Source organism: Salarias fasciatus, chromosome 8, assembly GCF_902148845.1.
Source record: "Salarias fasciatus chromosome 8, fSalaFa1.1, whole genome shotgun sequence".
Taxonomy (NCBI): domain Eukaryota; kingdom Metazoa; phylum Chordata; class Actinopteri; order Blenniiformes; family Blenniidae; genus Salarias; species Salarias fasciatus.
This window is the reverse complement of record NC_043752.1, coordinates 11,734,625-11,754,311: the sequence shown is the minus strand read 5'-3', so window position 1 is coordinate 11,754,311 and position 19,687 is coordinate 11,734,625. Positions and strand designations below refer to the sequence as shown.

The 19,687-nt window shown below is 39.4% G+C and overlaps 1 protein-coding gene across 5 annotated transcripts in view; it reads right to left on the bottom strand.

Annotated features, from left to right (window-relative positions):
* Positions 1-3,614: 3,614 nt before the first annotated feature.
* The window catches only part of LOC115393022 (potassium voltage-gated channel subfamily C member 1-like), a 47,660-nt gene continuing 31,587 nt past the window's right edge, over positions 3,615-19,687 (bottom strand). For 2 of the 5 annotated variants that reach the window (XM_030097770.1, XM_030097771.1), the window contains 2 exons: positions 18,601-18,641; positions 3,615-7,956 (listed from right to left, as the gene is read on the bottom strand). In XM_030097770.1, coding sequence (XP_029953630.1) covers positions 18,607-18,641 — 35 coding nt within the window. In that variant the 3' untranslated portion in view covers positions 3,615-7,956; positions 18,601-18,606. Of the gene's footprint in view, positions 7,957-12,894; positions 15,170-18,600; positions 18,642-19,687 lie in introns of those variants that run through there. The other 3 variants (XM_030097769.1, XM_030097772.1, XM_030097768.1) reach the window with 2 other exon arrangements.

The window sequence follows — 19,687 nt, the reverse complement described above, 5'->3', positions numbered from 1 at the left end:
TGTGTTTTGTCTTTAATCTAAAGAGACGAAATTTTATCAGTAACGGGATTTAGTGTCTCCTGTACAGCTGGAGTCAAATGAGTATGGATGAAGGCAGGAGACACCCTGGACAGGTGGCGCGCACACACACACACACACACACACACACACACACACACACACACACACAGAGCTGACATTACAGCACCCTAACACCATCGTTTCCCTTTATCTGTAGTTATTTTTGTTTATATGCACTGGATTGGGCAATATTTTTAAATCATGTACATTTATAATATTTATTCCTGCTTCGTTTAACCATAATGTCACTCATATACTTGAAATGTTATATATCGATGGTAAATACTTATAATAAATGTGGTTAAAAAGAGTTTTTGCAAGCGACTGAGAACAAACTGAAAGTGAAAAATTACAGTAATAAATAAATGAGCAACGTAAAATTACCCTAAATTATCTGCTAAAGTGTTTGAAGTTTTAATTTCACTGCATAGTGCTTATTCACGTTCAAGTGTACTGCCTATTTGAAGGAAGCAGTACCGCTTGTCGCCACCAGAGGGAGGTGATGATTTTGCACAAAGCAGAAAAAAAAAAAAAAAAAAAAAAACTGAAAGAGGCCTGTGCCGACATTTCCTCACTGCTGCCTTCAGTCACAGAGAAAACACACAGCTCGCTGGGCTGATACATTTCATTCCCATCTGTTCTCATGTCATCAGTCTGTTTACTGACGACCCTCTGCGCAAATATGCTTTCAAGAGTGTGGACAAAACTCATTCAGCAATGGAGAAATAGCCAGGATCAAATCCACTGCAGTGAGGAATTCAATATTTTATTCTTCTATTAGCTGTAAAAACTTCATGTGAAAATCCACAAAATGAATCCATGTTGTCAAGTCAACCTGCGCCTGCTTCTGCTGAACCCTGCAGCCTTCCTGCTGCTCTGCAGAGCAGCGCCGTGCGACTCCCGTGAGATGGCTGCACGCACCATTACAATTTCTACACCATTTCTACACCACCACAATCTCTACAACACAGTTTGAGACAAACAGTGGGTAACCAGGAGCAGAAAAGACATGACTCACCAGACCACACTGCTGTTTCCTGGCATGTGTTCCTTGCTCTGTCTTTCTCTGCCTCCATCGTGAGCATTTTGAAAGGATATAGTGAATAAAATGCATTTAATCTACTCTACTCTTATTACGTTTCATCATATCAGTGAAAAGTGTCTGATAGTGGATGTTTCTTTTAAATAACAATTAAGGCTGTTATTTTCCAAATCTGTGAACTTAAATAACTTAACTTGATAATATAAGTTGAAAATTATAGAGTTTCACATTTGAGATATTATGTCAAAAGAATGTAGAGTTTTAGTTTGAGACAATTTCCTATGAACAATTATAAAATAACAATTTTCGGAGAATAAAAAGTTATATCAGCAAATTGCATGGTGGCGTAGTGGTTAGCACAGTTAATTCACAGAGAAAACATTCCTGGTGTGAGTCGCAGGTGTGTGAATCATCTCTAAAAGATCCACTTTCTTTATACAGTTTAAAAACATTAGCTTGGAATCAATAAAATTGTCATGCGCGCGTGCGGCTTCTCTCCAAGTACTCCGGCTTAAAGTACTCAGACACCGACTAAACCACATCCAGTGCAAACTACATTTGTTTGTGGTTAATTGGTTGACTATAAATTGTGTGAGTGTGTGTGTGTGTGTGTGTGTGTGTGTGTGTGTCTCTCTCTCTCTCTCTCTCTCTCTCTGATAGACTGGACTACTCGGCCTTCTCCCAGCCAGCCGGCTCTTCAGCCCTAAGTTGGAAAAAGCATTACAGACGGTGGATAGATGGAAGATAAGATGAGAACGATTCTCCATCATCAGACGTTACAGTTGGTTATTTGATATCAAGTAAAACAGCACTTGCATTTCGTTTTGACATTAAGTATCAGGGCACAGTGATTTATTTATTCCAATGCCGTCGGCGTTATTCAAAATGAGCCTTTAGTCACTTTCTAACATCAGTTGAAATAATGTAGTTTCAGTTCAGACAATTTAGGCAAATGTTATTGACTTAATTTAGGTTTGGTGTCATTTAAATCAAATTAAAAAACCATTTGTGTTGAGTCAACATTATTCAAATTTATGACTTTGTAACATCATTTCTTTCAACAAGTTTTTACTCCGATTATTATTATAAAGTTTAATTTGACAAAGTGAGTTTAGTTTGAAATAAAATGAATTAAAAAAATTGTTTTCATACTGTATAATCGACCCCAATGTTATAAACTACCATAATGTGACGACTTCTTTATTTTGGAAACTTCGCAGGAGTTCCAGGCGTCACAATCAAGCACGTCCTTTAACTTTCAGATTCGACGTGTCATCTTTCAGTTTGCCGGAAGACGTCAGATTTTCTGTGTTCCCTCACTTCCAGTCAGATTAAATCAGTCGGCGCACGGCGGTATCCGGCTCCTGACAGGCTGATGAATTGTGTTAACTGTGACAGTCAGTGCAGGGCGCCATCGTATCCATCACCTTCAGTCACCACACACTTGTTTTTTTTTAGATCACAAACTCTCAAACAAACCCGCACACCACCGACGTTACTTTTTCATTTATTTTAAGTTGACTTCAGTGATTTTAAGCAATTTGTAATGTCTCTGAAAAAGCATCTCATGACTGTTAATCAGTTATTTCATTCAAGCTGCTATGGAGATCGGTTCACATTAGATCGCATTGACATTCATACATTTTTAAGTCTCAATAGTAGAAATATGTTCAATTATGACACTTTATTGATATGTTTCTATTTTTTCTTCAAAATATAAAAAGATAGATCATGAACATTCCATTGAAATATACTTTATACAGTTCTTGATGAGTTGTTCTTTGTGTCCCAACATTTCAAAAAAATAAAATCCGGCATAAGTCACAACCAGATACTCCGGTGACCACCTCTTCTCCCCATTCACTCTCCTACTAAGACTGCAGTACAATGGACCAGTACTTAAGTCTGTTTTATACAGCGTGATCGTGTGTGAAATGAATCTTTCATCTTTGGAATGCTAACGTTGATGCTATTGTTAAGCTAGGAAGTGATGAATCAGATGTGTGTGTATGACTTCTGTGTTGCTGATCACATTGATTCTAATTAAAATAAGACATTAAATATATTAGAAAAATCTATTCAGTATGATAGCATCTCTTCCAGCTTCATCAATTTGTAAAATAAAATCTTTTTTTTTTTTTTTTTTTGTTAGTTCTCTTTTAGATTGGAGTGATTGCTAAGTGACTTTATGGAAAGCCGTAAAGTCTCTACACACGTGGTTGAAATCATCTGGACTGATGACAGAGCGTCTGCGTCTCAGGGAGCGTACAGTAAGTGTCAATCAGCGGCATTCGTGGTGCGGATTGCATACAGAGTCCTCGATTCATAAGATAAAACAAAATATACAAACAAGCGCATAGAGGGAAACAAAAAAACAACAGGATGCCATTGAGGATGTGTCGTCCCAGGATCAATCCCCGTCCAATCGCCTCCTCCGATTATCCCTACACCCGGTGGCTGAGAGGATCATGTAAAGCATTTATGTCCATTTGGTTGAGTGTTTTCTTCTTGAACATGGAATCTATAACATTTTTTAATAACAGATTGCAAACTCTGGAAAATAAAACAGACTTAGCACTCTCAACATTGTAGCTCATTCTCTTCAACGTGTCGAAATCAAATGGCAGTATTATGCATCGGAAAAGGAAAGAAGACATCTTTTTTTTTTTCTCTTTTTTTCAGCCTGGCATTGACAGAGCAGTCACAACGTGGAGAATGAAGGAATGGAAAACCAAACAGTGGAAAAACAACGAGGAGAAAGGAAAAACACAAAGAGCTGGGTGAAGCACAATATTTTTGCAAGTGTGCGCACCATCACTGGACGGATACCTCTGAAATATTCATAAACGTCTCCGTGACCATCAAAGCCGTAGTAGCTTTCCAAATAGGAACTGAAATAGCTTTGCCTTAAAAAGATACAGGACTAAAAACAAAACCTCATGGACCGTTTTTGCAAATAGACAAAAAGTTCTAGACCCTGTAAAACCTGCGTAGACTTGGCAGAATTGTTTTGAGTTGTCTCTGCGGTCTACGTCACACCGCCTGAGTCTCATACTCCGGTGAGCCTCCAACTGCAATGTACAAGGAATGGACAGAGGACCATTCAGCTGCCTGAGCTGCGCCCTGGACCAGCAGGGCCTGAAACTCACTGGGGATACCAAGCCACGGGCGAGGCGCTCGAACCGCGATCCAACACTCAGATCCTCTCGATTTCTTATTATTAGATCGATATCTGTCTCTGGAATCTCTCTTCCTCTCTTCTCTCCCTTTCTGACATCATTTTGGAAGCTCTGGGTCTCTTTGATTGGTGCTCACACGACGTTTATTTGTGCGTGTCTGTGTGTGTGTTTGTGTGCGCGCTGTGACGAGCTGCCGACTGAGCCAGCTGGATGACGGTAACTCCACAGTAAATGACGGATGCTAAAGACCTGACCATCTAAAACAAAAAAAAAAACAAAAAAAAGAAAGAAAAAGAAGACGAGCTACCTCTACACACTCATGCTGACACCGCGAGTGTGAGTAGTTTTCAGTTGCCTCTCGGAGGAAGACGGTTCTGCTCTACAACACGGCACAGTGTTTTCTAGTAATCTGGACTGGATTCATGACAAACAATGACGGGAGGCTCAGGGGACGTGTCAAGACTGCTCCCCCCCCACCCCCACCCCCCCACCCCCCTCGAGAGAGATTATCAAGTCATAACGCATGCGTTTTTTTACACATCACTGTGAGGTGTTCACATTATCGTTGTCTATATACTAGAATTTATTATGTTAGAAAGGAAATAGCAAAAACACCTACGTCCACGCACACCATCGACACACCTGAGTCCTTAAAACCACACACAGACTTTGGAATGGCAGTAGGTTCCATGCAAACCCTGAAATCTCTCTTGACTGTTCGACCGATACGATATCTCTCAAAAGTCTTATTGGTCTCGACCGGATAACCCGTGCTTGTACTCCTGTTTTTCTACAAGGGATGAGTGGAACAGGGCCGCCCGTCCCAGCGAAATCCCAACACCCATGGGACAGCCAAGGCCTTCAAGGATCGCTTTAAACACCGAGGCTGCGGAGAAGCTCGAAGGACTCGAGGTTCCCCGTTCGACCTGCTACAATCATGTGACGACTCTTGTATTATTGCCAAAGAAAAAAAAGCAAACTATGAGCGCTAACCAAGCTGTCAAAGTCGTGTTATGGGAGAGCCTGTTGTTTCTTCGGATTGCTGCTGCTGCTGCTGCTGCTGCTACGGAAGTTGTGCAAAATGATTCAAGGAGGGGAAAAAACGTGGACTCGGGTGACAAAAACGACAAACATCCTTTGCGCAGGTGCTATAGGCAAAGTGTCGAGTGGAGAGTAAGAAAACATGATCGTAAAATAAAGCTATGGCGGAGGTCAAAAACACTGGAATGAAACATGTAGGGCAGTAGTAGCAGAGAGATTTCATCAAACAAAACATAGTTCAGGGTGTACTTTGCAAACATACATGTTTCAATATTCACATTTTTTTTTTTTACTTTTCAAAACAAAATATAGCTCTTCTCTTTCATTATAATCTTTTTTTTTTTAAAACATTAATTGCATATAACATTTTTTTAATTCATTTTATATATACTTTTTTGTATCTCTAGCACCCTTGTCTTCAACTAAGGGCTTGCAGAAAAGACAGTCATGCAAAGTAGTCATGCTGGTAAACAAAGTTACAAAAAATGCATTATCTCTTCTTTTTTTTTTTTTCCCATTTGTTTATCTCAGCGTCCATCCTTTGTCGTCCCCGTGTCTTTATAGGCAAAAGTCTGTCATTGCTCATCGTCTTTCAGAAAATAATTTCCCAGTGCTTGTGGCGTACACAACTTCTCATCCGTTCATGACAGAATATTCATTTTCCATCTTTTCCCGAGACTTTGACTTCATTTCATGATGCCAAATATTCTTTTCATGTTTGCATTTGACTTTTTTTTTTTTTTTTTTTTTCAAATACTTTTCGCTGCCGTCCTAGACCTTTTCTGCTCAGAAACCTCCTCCAAAGTCATGGAGAGTTGAAGATTTGTTTATCAAAATATAGATTTGTTCTCTCTGTACACTTCCACGCTTGCTCTACTCTTGGTCCTCTTCTTCTCGTTGACCCTTTTTGCCTAAAGGGCGCCGCTAGCGGGCCATCTTTATCTCGACACTGACCTGCCAAGTGAAGCAGTCGTTGGCAGCAAGAAGGACAAAAAAAAAAAAAACGACATGGGGCAGTATTCATCTGGGTAGTCTTGTGCCGTAACTGGCAGTGTTGGCCTGCGTCTTGAGGGGGAGGGTTCTCTCTGATTGGTCCCTTTGAACGTAAGACAGAATCTCCAGCGAGTGTGCAGTTGTGTGCATCCTAAAAACAGTCCTTGCGGTGATCGGCTGTGGTTTTGTCGCGATGTAGGCATTCCGGCGTCCTCCGACCGACGAGGCTCTGGGAGCAGCTCCGCCTTGTCGGCTCAGTCTCTCTGCTCCTCACGACCGGGTCAGCCAAACGAGGGGGGGAAACTCTCCGTAACATCTGAATGTGCATATCGGGGGGGGGCAGGACTTGTGGCAGTTAAAGGACTAAGGTCTTAAGGAGGAATTACATTGTATTAACCAGAGACAAAGGGCAGTGTGAGGGCGAGCACAAGCCTCCCCCGAAGCGGGTCACTTCTCCTAATATACAATACACTACAGAAGGTCATTCAGCAAGTGCATGCTACAGGACCTTTGGTATCCAACATGGATTTTTTTGGGGGGCGAGCCCAAATCAGTACATGAGAGATAAAGATAGGTCTCCGTCTCCCCACACTTGTGTGGCAGAGGATGTTTTCAGATGAAGCTTCGGTGCGCAGCGACTCCCGCACATGACGTGTTCGAGCTGATGCTACATGTGCTTTAGTTTGTTCGTGCTGTGTTTTGATTATCTCAGTACTCATGAGCAGGGCAGTGTTTCAGTCTGATAGAAGTGAATGGAAGACATAAGTTCAGTGGCAAACATACTATATAAGTGCTAAAATTGACGAAGGATTATAGTATGAGTGTATTCATTTGTGCATCTTTTTATTTTATTTTTTTTTCAGTACGTCAAGTGCTTTAAGGAGTAAGACCACATCTTTTGTCTCTCATGTACTCTCACTATATTGTTTATTTTCTTCACTGGAAAGGAACCCAAGAGGAAAATGACATCTAGAAGATCCTTTGAATGCATAAATTCCTCTCTCTTTTTAAACCATTGATGGATTGAGTCAAGTTATTTCCCAGCCAACAAATGCTACAATATGTTAGCAGAGATGCTACATTGTTCATTCAGTCCAGTTGAAGACAGGTGTTTTCGTTTCCTTTCGCTTTTTTTTTTTTTTCTCTCTCTCTCTGAAACTCTTGAAGTTGCTCAGTTGTTCAGCGCTGCAGGCAGCACTGAGTTGGTCATCATACAAGATGGCGAGTACAATGTTGTCAGAGAGACGTCATCTGGAATGTGTATTCAGGAGTCCTTCGCTCTCCCAAAGTGTGTCAGTGCAATGTTCAGTCCGTTTGCCGCAAAAACCAAAAGAAGGGAGAAAAAAAAAAAAAACCAACAACAACAACAACAAAAAAAAAAAGGTTGGTCAGACAGGTTTGTAAAAGTGTGGTCGGAGTTCCGAGAGGCTGCTTTGGTAACAATGTGAGGAGCAGACCATGTGATTTTTCTTTTTTCTATATATTCATGATTAACCTCTGGTCTCTCGTGTCACCCCGAAAGATCTCCTTTAAACTGTCCATCCGTGTCACACCTGCTGCTTACGTGGCTCCGGCCGCAAATTTGTGTTTACCGGTTACAGACTCTTCATTAGAGAGAAGGCGAATGCTAGAAACTTAACACTGTGAAGACAAGAACAGAAAACCATTAATATTACGCTCACAGACAGTCAAGACAATGTGGCATTTAAACTTCACACAACTTGCACCAGAGTGATTGAGTTAAACAAGAGAAAAATCAATATCAGTTATATTCTGATTACTTTTCTTTCTCTTAATTTTGGAATTGTTGAAATGCACAGCATAATGGTACTCAATATGAAAACAATCTGGAGTTATCTTTACCTGTAACCTGCAGGTTTACTGTGTCAGAACACAATGAACTGAGATAATAAATCAAGTAACAGTCGACCTCATTTAGATCCATACTCAGAAATCTGAATATTTTCACATTTTAGAACTTTTTTGAACATCGTTATTAATATTTTTACATTAAAACATCAGACTGAATCAAACTAGCTGCCAGCCACCTGACCAGCACCACACACCCACCCTGTTCCCCCAAGAAAATGATGTACAGAGCAGACTAATGTGTATGTGTGTGTGTGTGTGTCTGTGTGTGTATGTGCACAAACACTTTAATATGATGTACAAAACACATTTCTGACAGATGGACACACACAAACACACTCGATGCTTTCCCGCTGACGTTTTCTCCCCATTTGTCGCACAGTTTCAACAAGACTAACCTCATGTTTACACATCATACATACACAAAGTAAAAAAAAAAAAAAAAATGTTTGTGAAGAACAGCAATTCTCCATAATTATTGTATCACGCGTGACTGCCTCACAAATTGTTCGCTGGAGGATTAAAAACCTCTTTTGGGACCCCCTCCAGCAAACAACCTCCAACGTAAATATCCATTACAGCAGCCGGATTAACTCTTCCTTCTGCTCTTCTTCTCACGTCTTTCTTCTCGATGCCGTTTCCTCCAGCGTTAAAGCCATCAACAAGACACAGTTCACGACTTGCAAAGGTCAACTGTGCAATAAATGTTGAGTAATGGGTCAGCAGCGAGCAAAGCCGGTCACGTATCTAAGCTGCACCCACATATTCCTATTTATTTAGTAAGAGCCTGTTAATCAAAACCTAAACGGTTGAAATGTGTCAGTGTAACATGGGGGTGGACCAACATTCTTCCCTCGTCTTCTTCCCCAGCAGACCGAACAAAGAACACCAAAAAAAAAAAAAAAAACAGTTTTACTTTTCACTTACTTTGCTTCATGTTAAACAGTAACTAATTTACCACAAACTTTGCAACTGTAATGCCTCTACAAAACAATACACTGGGTTCAAAAATGTGTTTTAAGATAGAATAGTTATCAGTTGTTAAGTCCATTTGTTCTATTTTTAGCATGTTTTTTAATGAGAAAATCCTCTGGTTTTTATCATAAATCATACCCTGAATATTCCCCACTTTTTCTGTTCACACAGATTGAAAAGTTTAGCAATCGATACAATCCTACTTAAAGTCAGGACTGCTTCACTGTAAGACCTCTCTGACCAAGGCAGAAGTAAAAGCAAACTAAACGCACCAACAATATCTAAATGCATCTGTGTACAGTATACTGTATCCATATCAGGGTAAATTTACAATATCATCAAAGTCATTTAAAGTTTTGAGGAGGCTAATAGAGCCCCACAGCACCTATTAAAGAGGATTTCTCTTTCAGATTACTCATTACACAATATACACACTCGCAGTACAAGTTTGATTTTTTCAGTCAAATCTTCAATCAATGTATTTATTGTGACTAGTTCTTGTCCAAACCATCAACGCAGGACAAGAAAACACTCCTTTGAGTTGTCATGTCAAATGAATGAATTGTAATGATTAAAAAAAGTCTCGACTTTCAAACCGGTACGTAAAATGATCATTAAAAATCAGCTGATCATGTCATGTCCTCCACTGCTACTGTAAACTGGGTTCTTCACAATCATCAGGGCACAACTAAACACCGTCGTCGGTCCAGTGGTTATAAACTTGTCCATCCAGAGTCATATTACTCATACAGTAATTTCATATGACTTTAATGTATTCACATGTGTAGATACAGATATATACATGTTCAATATCAATCAATGGCCTATTAAGCATTGCTTCAAAGGTTTAGCTAGGTAAATCTAGCTAGTTTGCATCCTAAATTGACATCAGAGCCTAGGTGGGCCTCACAGAGGCACTTTACAACAAATGCCTGTTTTGTTTACTTAAACAATGTTTGTTTCGGTGTGTGCTCGGTGGTTTGCATTGGTCACAACTACATGTGATATGAAATCATTTCAGGAATTCAACAGATACCTCACAACGATGACATTCATCAGATCAACTTTGAAAACACGAACAAAATACGGTACATCTCTAAAGATGACGTTAAACTTAAAGGAAACGGGTGAGACGGTGTTACTCATCTCACTCACTGTCACTTGCAGAATTACCGAAATGAAGCTTTCCCCTGCAGATTTAAAGCTCGGACGTACTTTTTTTTGTTGTTGTTGAAGAAAACATACATTCCAAATAAAAAATTCAAAGTATCAAACTCTAACATCCACATTGTGGATTTTTTTCTTTCTTTCTTCTTTTTTTTTTTTCTTGATTATGCAGTAGGCTATGCGTGTGCACTTGAAAGGATTGATCATGGACACTGAGAGAAGTGATGCTGGCAAAAGTCAAGCTCGCTCACGTGGACGAAGATTCCTTCAGAGGAATCGACCCAGGGCAGCAGATATGAGTCACTGTGTACTTCACTCATTCTATCTGTCACAAAGATTCTCCACAGCAGAGGTGTCAAACTCATTTAGTTCAGGGGCCACATACCGCACCGTTTCACTTCAACTGGGGCAGAAAAGGAAAAAAAAACAACAGATAATTCCAGGGGGGCCCCCGGCCCGACGTAATCCGCTACCATGGCTCAAGGGATCTGGAGAAGGCGGCAGACCCTCCCATGATTTGAGAAAGAGTAAAGAGTAAAGAAAATGGACATACAGAGCATCGTGGACGAGTTCGCGGAATTCAAGGCTCGTCATATGTCCACAGTGGTGAGCAGGCCGACAGTACTTCATATTGAAATTGTGTTTATGAACATGTCAGCCACTGTGCCAGTTTCACTAAACTTTATAGCTACTGATACGGGCTCTAAGTTGAAATACTTGAAGTGGGTTTCAAAATGATGCAGTCGCTGTCCATGGTGCTGAAATGCTTTGGATTTGTGTGGTTTTAGTATTGGTGAACATGTAGCCTCATGGTTTTGTTTGTTTTCTGATACTTCATGTCCATTTGATGGACTTCAGAATAACAGTCGCTGTCCGTGGTGCTGAAGCTTGTGAACCCGGCTGTTGCGGACACATGACCCGGGCATTTGTCCCGCCCCCGGCCCAGCTCTGATTGTTCCACTAGTAGTCAGACACTTTTGCTATTTCAGAAGAACTTAACTAGTTATTTTATATCCTCCATCTACCTTCAATACTAAAAATGAGCAAACGGAAGCTAATGAGACCAGTGCCGCCTCAGACAGGTTGCCACTGTTATGAGCTTTTCTGCTACTGGCACAATACAACCAAAGTAGTTGCTTGGCTTGAGATATTAGTTTTGTCGTCCTAATATGTTTTCCCAATTTGCAAAGCTGTCCCACAGGCTGGATTGTGCCATCTCTTATTTTTCGGTTTGACACCCCTGATGCGCAGCTCTCAATGCAGATTTCCCCTTTTTAAAACTGTAAAATTTCAGTTTCACACTTTACATTGAGAGGCAACGACAGTGACGGAATTCAGAGAAACTCAAAACAGAAAGCTGTATCAAATATTTTCAGACAACATTGAGAATTACTTATATGTTTTGTAATGCAGCAACACTGAATATGAGGACAACTACAGGCGACTTTGGTTTGAGCATATGTCCGAGAAATGTTGAAAATCTGTAATCGATTAAGTCAGGCAAGCATTACTTCTCGCAGTGACTGTGTAGCAGAATCTATCCTCAACCAGACACTCCAGTCAACAACAGATTGGAGTTAACGTTCAAGTGACGACACAACTTTCATCTTAATACTGCATATCGAAGTCCTCTGAAGGAGTCTGGAAGCACAAAGATTTTTCACATAAAAGGACAATCAGGACCAGAGATTGTGACACAAGGACTATCAGGACCTGACTATAAACAACTATGGAACACTTCTCTTTCTTGATTTGAATCCGACAATGTTTTTGAAAATTGAAGATTTCAAAATAACATTGAGTCAATAGAAATTGGCATAACTTAAAAAAAAAAAAAAATCTGCCAAATGAGACAAAACAACTATCATGACAGTTTTAGTGATGTTCTGCTGGCTTTCCTACAAAATAAAAAAAAAATATCTAAGTTCTACCAGCAGCTTTAGTCATGCAATACCAGTTTGCACCACAAGATGGTGTATTGAGTCACTTACAGAAGAACTTGGAAAATAACAAGCTCTTGGCATGAAAAAAAATATTGAGGCAATCACACTGATGTCAGAGTTCCAGTTTGTGGATTTCCTTTCAAGCCCCGATCGCATCTGAAGCTTGTAAATTTCCACTCAGTCCCGATGACTGCAGCCACCAATCCAAAAAATGAAATCCAACTAAAATCTGGAAACTCAAAGTGACTCAACAACGTCATCTAATGTGCAACTGTGGCAAGACTTTTTACAGAGTTCCTCTTCAAGGACGTTTCACAACATACTAATTATTTTGACAGGTATCTTCAGAAAATGCATTCCTACGACAAAATACACATCACGACAACTGAGGAACAAAAGAGAGCTACATATCACAAAGTCTAACAAACTGGTGTCAAGATAGGTTTTTCATACATTTATACCTGCAACTACCAAATCAAAGACAACAATAGACTGCCAGCTGAGTCTGTGCATTTTTTAAAAAATATATCTAAATATTTACACATGTATGTGCACAGCATCTTTTCCAGCATTAAAGTAATACTTCATGTTTATTGCATATGAGATGGGACATTTCTTTCAAGCATTTTTTTTTTTTTTTTTTTTTGCTCAACTTTAAATATAACATTTTTTTAACACCTAAGGATGACAAAGTAACCTCAGGTACAGAAGTAAAAACCATAACTTACCTAAAAGAGGGTCTTTATTTTAATTAACTGGGAAATGCCAAAACAGAACACAGTTTTTAAAAAGATGAACCAACATGTCGATCTCATCATTTAAAAATTGCATCTTTAGAAAAAACATTTAAAACAAACTAAAAAAATGGAAAAGTATTGAGAAATCAAAAAAATGAAGAAGTAAAACAGGTGCACTTGATGGGAAGTTTCATTTGTTTACTACAATAACCTCTCTGTAATATAGTGTGCATCTTATGCCAACATGCAAGCTTTAAATGTTAGTAATTTAATACTGTTAGTAAAGTGCTCATACTGATCTTAATTTCATCTTAATTTCATTAATATATGCATTGTTCCGTAATTGATTTTGTACATTTCTTGTACTTTGTTTCAAGTTGTTAGAGTTTTAGTAGCTTTCTAAATTGTTTTCTTTAAGAATCGCAAAAGTACATATTCAATTTACATGACAGTCTTGATTAGGACTTCTATAAATGTCCATTCAGTTGTCATTTATGTTCATAAAATCAAAAAAAAAAAAAAAAAATTGTGCTCCTTTACTAAAGAGTCCACGAACAAAACCAGCTTCTCCAGCTGATCATCAAGAATACAGCTTCTTGTGATCTTTAGTAGCCATATATGAAATTACTTTGAATGTTTAAGTGTTTGGCAGGAGCTCAGCTCTTGATTCATCCAGTCATCTCAGGCTTTAATTCATACTGAAAGAAACAAATCTGTCCTGTAAATAGATTTCTGCTGCATACATGTGTGGTCCTCAACTCATTGTGGAGGAGGAGGTTTACATTATGAAAAAGCTGCACCGATCTGGACACATGTAGCAGCCACTGTTGAAAGTTGTGCTATTTTGTTTGTTTGTTTGTTTTTTTCCATCTTCTTTTGAATCCTTGTAGGCTCTTGTTAGACTCAGATTTATTTCTGCGAACAAAAATCTGAATTGAGCATCAAAGCTACAGTGTGAGAGTAGCCTCTGGTCCCCTCTTGCACTTCCACCTACTTTTTCCAGCTCGATTAGTGAAACCGACCTTTTAACAGTTAATCTGGGAAATTAGATCTTAAAGTTCTGGAAAGGAAAAGAAATCTATTTTTTGAAGTTTTTTGAGGCTTTTGCTGAAATAAAAAAAAGCATTGCATTACGTAATGATCATTATTACAACATGAAACGATGATTAAGTTGTGATCTGGATTGGGAATGTGCAAACAGCTCCAAAAAAATGGCTGAGCAGATCGTTCCTCATACTCTCTCAAGACATTTACAAGATCTCAGCAGAAAACAATCATCATTATACCCTAATCCTATTTTTTTATCTGTTTATTTTTTATTTTGTGACTTTGCAGTTTTGTGCAGCAAAATCTCACGACGTCACGATGATGGGAGACACAGAAACTGAGACTCACAGAGATCACGTCTACTTCTTTCTGAGAAGACTACTAAAATTAAATCCACGCTGCACGTACATTAATATCCACAAAAGATATAAAGTAGAAAACTGTTTAACAACAGTCTAATCTCTAAGTGAAAGGCTGTCTTCAGCTCAATGAACTAATGAAAATTAAGTTGTTTTTTTTTTTTTTTTGTTTTTAATTCTTTCAACAGTTATTTCTCTGGACGATGCTGTGAGTTTCTTCTTTTTATTTGGTCCAGAAAAGACAGAAAAAAATATATAAAGATCATTTTTTCATCTACACATTTAAGTTTGAAAATGTATTGACTGTGCGTGGGATTTTATTATATTTTATTTAACCTTCCTGAACCCAAGTAATCTTTTTAATTTATTCAAATCACTCAAAACGTGTATCCTTAAAGCTAAGATTCTATATTCCACCCATCTGCTAACCGGACGCATGCACCATAAACCCTTGGATTCACGAGACAGGAGGTCTTTCTTTATACATTCAACTTCTCTTTTTGTTATTGCTTTTGTATATTTGCGCGGCAGAGGCTTCCCCCCTTTTGATCAATCCGCAGCTCGTCCACCGCTTTGTCGTCCAATCGTGAGCTTCCTCTCTGCTACAAGATGGAGGGGATCGGGGAGCGGCAGCGGCGCAGCGGCCCCGGGGGCTCATAGGTCTCAAAGGGGGGGCTAGTGATGGGAGCGAGGCGCAGTGAGGACCCGGCCATTCCCGATATGTTATTGAGGCTGCGAGATTTCTCATAGCCTGTTGCTGTGAGAAGATCATTGTTTTGATTGACAGTTGGCATAAGACGTTTTTTTTTTTTTTTTTTTTTTTGTTGCGTTATATGGAAACATAAGAATGATGTGGTGAGGAATCCAAAGGAAAAGAAACATCGACACGAAGAGAATCCATTAAAAGATAAAAGGGAATGCGTTTTCAAATTATAAAGACATTTAAAGGACAGACGAGGACAGACAGAGAGACAGGACAGACAGGACAAGACAGAACAAGAAAGTGCGAGTTATGACATGTCATTTTGTTCCTCCCGAAAAAAACACAAAAGCAAAATATTAATCGGTATTAAAGACATTTAAGACCAGCAGAAGGCCTATTGCATAAACCACCCAACATTTTAAATCCTACGAACGTCTTGTTCAATGTTGAGGTGTTTTAGACAACTTTAAGGCCAAAATAACTGAGTGGAACTCTATTGAAGGCAGTAGGTCACAGGTCAATGCTACAGTGAGTTGACCACCGGAAGTTTTTCAAGGAGGAGCCGCATTGTAGGACTGACTGCTTCATTAACAGCTCTGGCACTATTTTTTGGTTCCTGTAAACTTCAAATGGCCAAAACGACAAATGTCCTCTCTGCCACGTTTCAAAAAAAAAACAAACAAAAAAAAACACCCCCCCTTCACACAGTAATCACATCCTGTCATGAAGTCAGTTCGTAATATGTTTACAGTGGGAAATGACACCTGCTGAGAACGAGACAAAATCCAGCTGCGCAAGTGACTTTGAAACATAACGCCGGATTCTCGCACTGCTTGCGGTGCGATAACCAATTCATCTAAGACCTGCGTGTCCTTTCCCGCTGTACGCTTCGGTGTGTGACACAGCATGCAGATGTTGCGTTCTCTCAGCAGGAAGCAGCCACAGTGAAGGTGTGCTGACGGCGCTGTCGCATCAGGTGGGGTGAAATCGCCATTGTTAGGCAGCGCGTGTTCACTAACAATGGCGGACTGACATATAATGGGTGGAGTTTTACGGTTTGAATGCCTTTTCGAGCTCGCTTTTTTTTTTTTTTTTTTCCTTCTTCGTGCCATCGTTGGGCTATAAGAGCAGGCGATTGTCAAACTCCAACCATCACAAGGCCACAGCGAGACACCAAAATGAAAGGGAAAACAAACACCGTGACGCTCTGTGTGCCTTCCTGCACAAAAGAAAATAAATATTGCAGAGGTCCACTCAACCTCTGGAGATAACGCATCGTTTGACTCACCCATAAATAAAAGGCCTGTTTTTTATTCTGACTAGCTTACGCACATTAGTCGGATGGCAACTCGGTAAAATATTGATGACGCATTTTCTCGGGGCGCGTGGGCCTTCACGTCACATCGGAAATATCACAAGAAAATATAAAGAGGTTTCTGAAGGGGCGGATCTGTGGTCATGCTTCAGTCTCAAGTCAATAAAAGTAGTTTTTCCAAACCGTCCGATTACAGAATATCACGACAGCTGAGATGCATCACATTTTCAAACATATTAATACAGAATTTTTTTTTTATATTGAAAACATCACTACAGAGCACATATTGCCCTGTTGAATATTTCACTTTTCTGCTAATAAAGTGAAACAGCCTTTGATTGGATGTTTGTGTCTGTTTCACATTACCTGGATGCACCAGACGGGGTTTTGACACTGAGCAATGACGCCGTCTTCATTTGAACATTTATGACAACCTTTAACTTATCAGGACCACTACAGATATTCACACATTAATTACTGAAATCTTAACTTCTGAGTTTGATTTAATTCGATGAAAAATAATCTATTAGATGCATTTAAACCCAATTTCATTCAATAATTTGCACATTAAATGATTTTAGAAAGTGTTTTAATGTGTTGCTTGAACTATGAATAATCAGTTTAAAAAAAATCAATAGGATAAGTACAAGAAGCTGATTTATAAAGTTAGGACAGGAGCCTGCAACCTTTACCTTCTAAAGAGCCGTTTTTTTGTCGTCCCGCCGAAGAAATGTGACTCAACACATTAAACCCTCAACCCGGAGATGACACAGCTAATAAAGATTTTATTGGGAGGCCATGAAGCAGTGTCCGCATCAAAAACTGGTGGGCTTTTGGTGATAATATCTAAAATGCAGTTTAAATCAGATTTACAGACTCAGATTATTTCTTATCTATTACAGTGAAAGAAATGCTCCGATTCCCGAAAAAAAAAAAAAGAGCAAAAATAAAGATTTATCTTTACATTTTTTAAAATCTTTAAGCCTGAAGGCTACCAAGCATTTATTCTTATAGAATAAATGAAATATACAAAATCTGGCTGCCTCTCTGCCCTCAACAATTGGAGCACTGTCAAACCTGCACTGAGGGTGTGCGTCCTCCTTAAAGGCAACAATCACTCAGCTGTTCCTCATTAACCAATCAGCTTTCGCAGCTCAGTCTAACCCAGCTTCATCATTCCTGCTTTATCAGTTTTACTTGACAGTCGTATTTGCATAATGTTATCCAATATATATTAAAACACAATAAGAATATTTGTTTTTTAGATGCCGTGTTGTGAAATCGGCAGAAAGTCACAGAAATGCTGAAGCGCAGCAGGTTGCAGACCCCTGAACACATTTAATGAAGTGAGGTGGTATTATCCCAAAGGCCTGTATTCGCTGAATAACGTGTAAATGGTTTAGTTATTTGATAGCTTTGTTGTAATTTTCAGAAGTGAAAAGAAGTTATTTAAAAGCTTATTTAGAGAAAATAAAGTTGATTTTGTTATTTTTTTTTGGTAAAATCCTTCTTTGGATCTGATCTGTGAGATAAGCAATAAACAAACAAACTGCACAGTCTGAAAATACACAAATGAAAATCAGTTGTTGGGATAATACATAAAGCTCTAGTGAACCAAACTGAGTAAAGTCTGCCTTCAGCTGCTCATTTTCACCCAGAAAGTCATTGCAACTTCCACCCTCTAGAAATGAACCACTAAATTTAAAGGTTTTGTTTTAAATTTTGAACTTTTTGTATTTAAAATCTCCTTGTTCATTGTTACACTTGCCAATATAAATATACGAAACTTCGAAAGATATCAAAAACAAAAAGGATTTTATCTGTTTTTGGATGAAAGGTGAAATTGATGGAGAACGATGAGTTACACGGTCCTGGTGATTTCCGGTGAAAGCCTTTCCTTGCCTGAGTTTGATTTCTCTGGAATTCGGGACATGAGGTTCTGAGAGATGACAATAGGAATGCTGGGAGAGGAAACCATGTCTCAGCCACTGCAGTCCGTCACAGTCTGCTCTCCTCTCCGCGCTTATCTACTGAATTCACCGCAACGTTTAGCGCTCTGGGAGTCCCAGTCGGGGGACGCGGCGAGTCTGCCTGTCACTGTATTCAGTGATGACATAATTCCTGCCCAAAGTCACACTTAATTTGCGCTACGGAGAGAGTACGTACCTACCTAGAGTCAGACTTTAGTTACACTTGCACTGCAGTGGCGGCCTGGGGATGGGATGGAGAATGAGTGTTAATCACAGAGGGAGAGGCGCATGTAGAGGGAAGACACACAGGAACGGACAGACAGCTGCAAATATTGTGACCAGACTGTTTACCCACTAAATAATTTTTTAAAAAAAGCAGATCAACTTAAAATAATAAACTAAAAGTTTTTTTTTTATGTGTGAACTGTATCTAACGCAGCTGCTTGACCTCCTGCAGGTCGTATTTTATAAGCACGGTATTATTTCCATGTGCTTGTCATGGATACGCAGGATTTGCTGACTGTTCAGGTTCTATTCTTGGAGGAGCCACATACTGTATCATTCTTACATGGGATCAATCGCCTGTTAAAGATGGTGTGATCTCCCGTTACACATAATTAGATGTATTGATCTCTCCTTAACCATTACTGAGTCCACAATGGGTGCATGCAGTAGTTAGCACGTCTTTTGGGGAAACTGGATGATGTGCAACCGTATCCTGCAGCCTCCAGTTAGCATGGTATTGGTAAAAGCTTGACTCCAAAGATGAATCAGTTATACTTAACTGTGCGTATTATATTTCTCCTTGAAGGTAAAAATCTGGTTTCGACATATTTGCAGTGATATGATGAGACGACACAGTAAGACAGTCACGCACACACACACTCTCACAAACACACACACACACACACACACAGTGGTGTTATTACACAGTACAAAGCATGCATGACGATGTGGGACAAGTTTCACGTCACCGCATGAGTATACAAAAAAAAAAAAAACACGCATAAGAGACGCTTCACACAACTTACTTTACACAAGACGACTTTAAAAGTTAAACCTGCTTTTAGCCTGCTGCAACAAAAAGGGCGTGTTGGCAGGAACAGGAAGACACACCGAATATCCTACTGTGGTCAGTAGCCTCACAGATCCTGTGAGGCTTTAGAGATATTTGAACTAATAGTTTCTCCTTATCAGCATCCTTATAAAAATTTGTGAATGGATTTATCTGAATTTGCCTTTTTTCTATCCTTGAGAATGTCCTTAACCTCTGAGAGTTGCACCGCT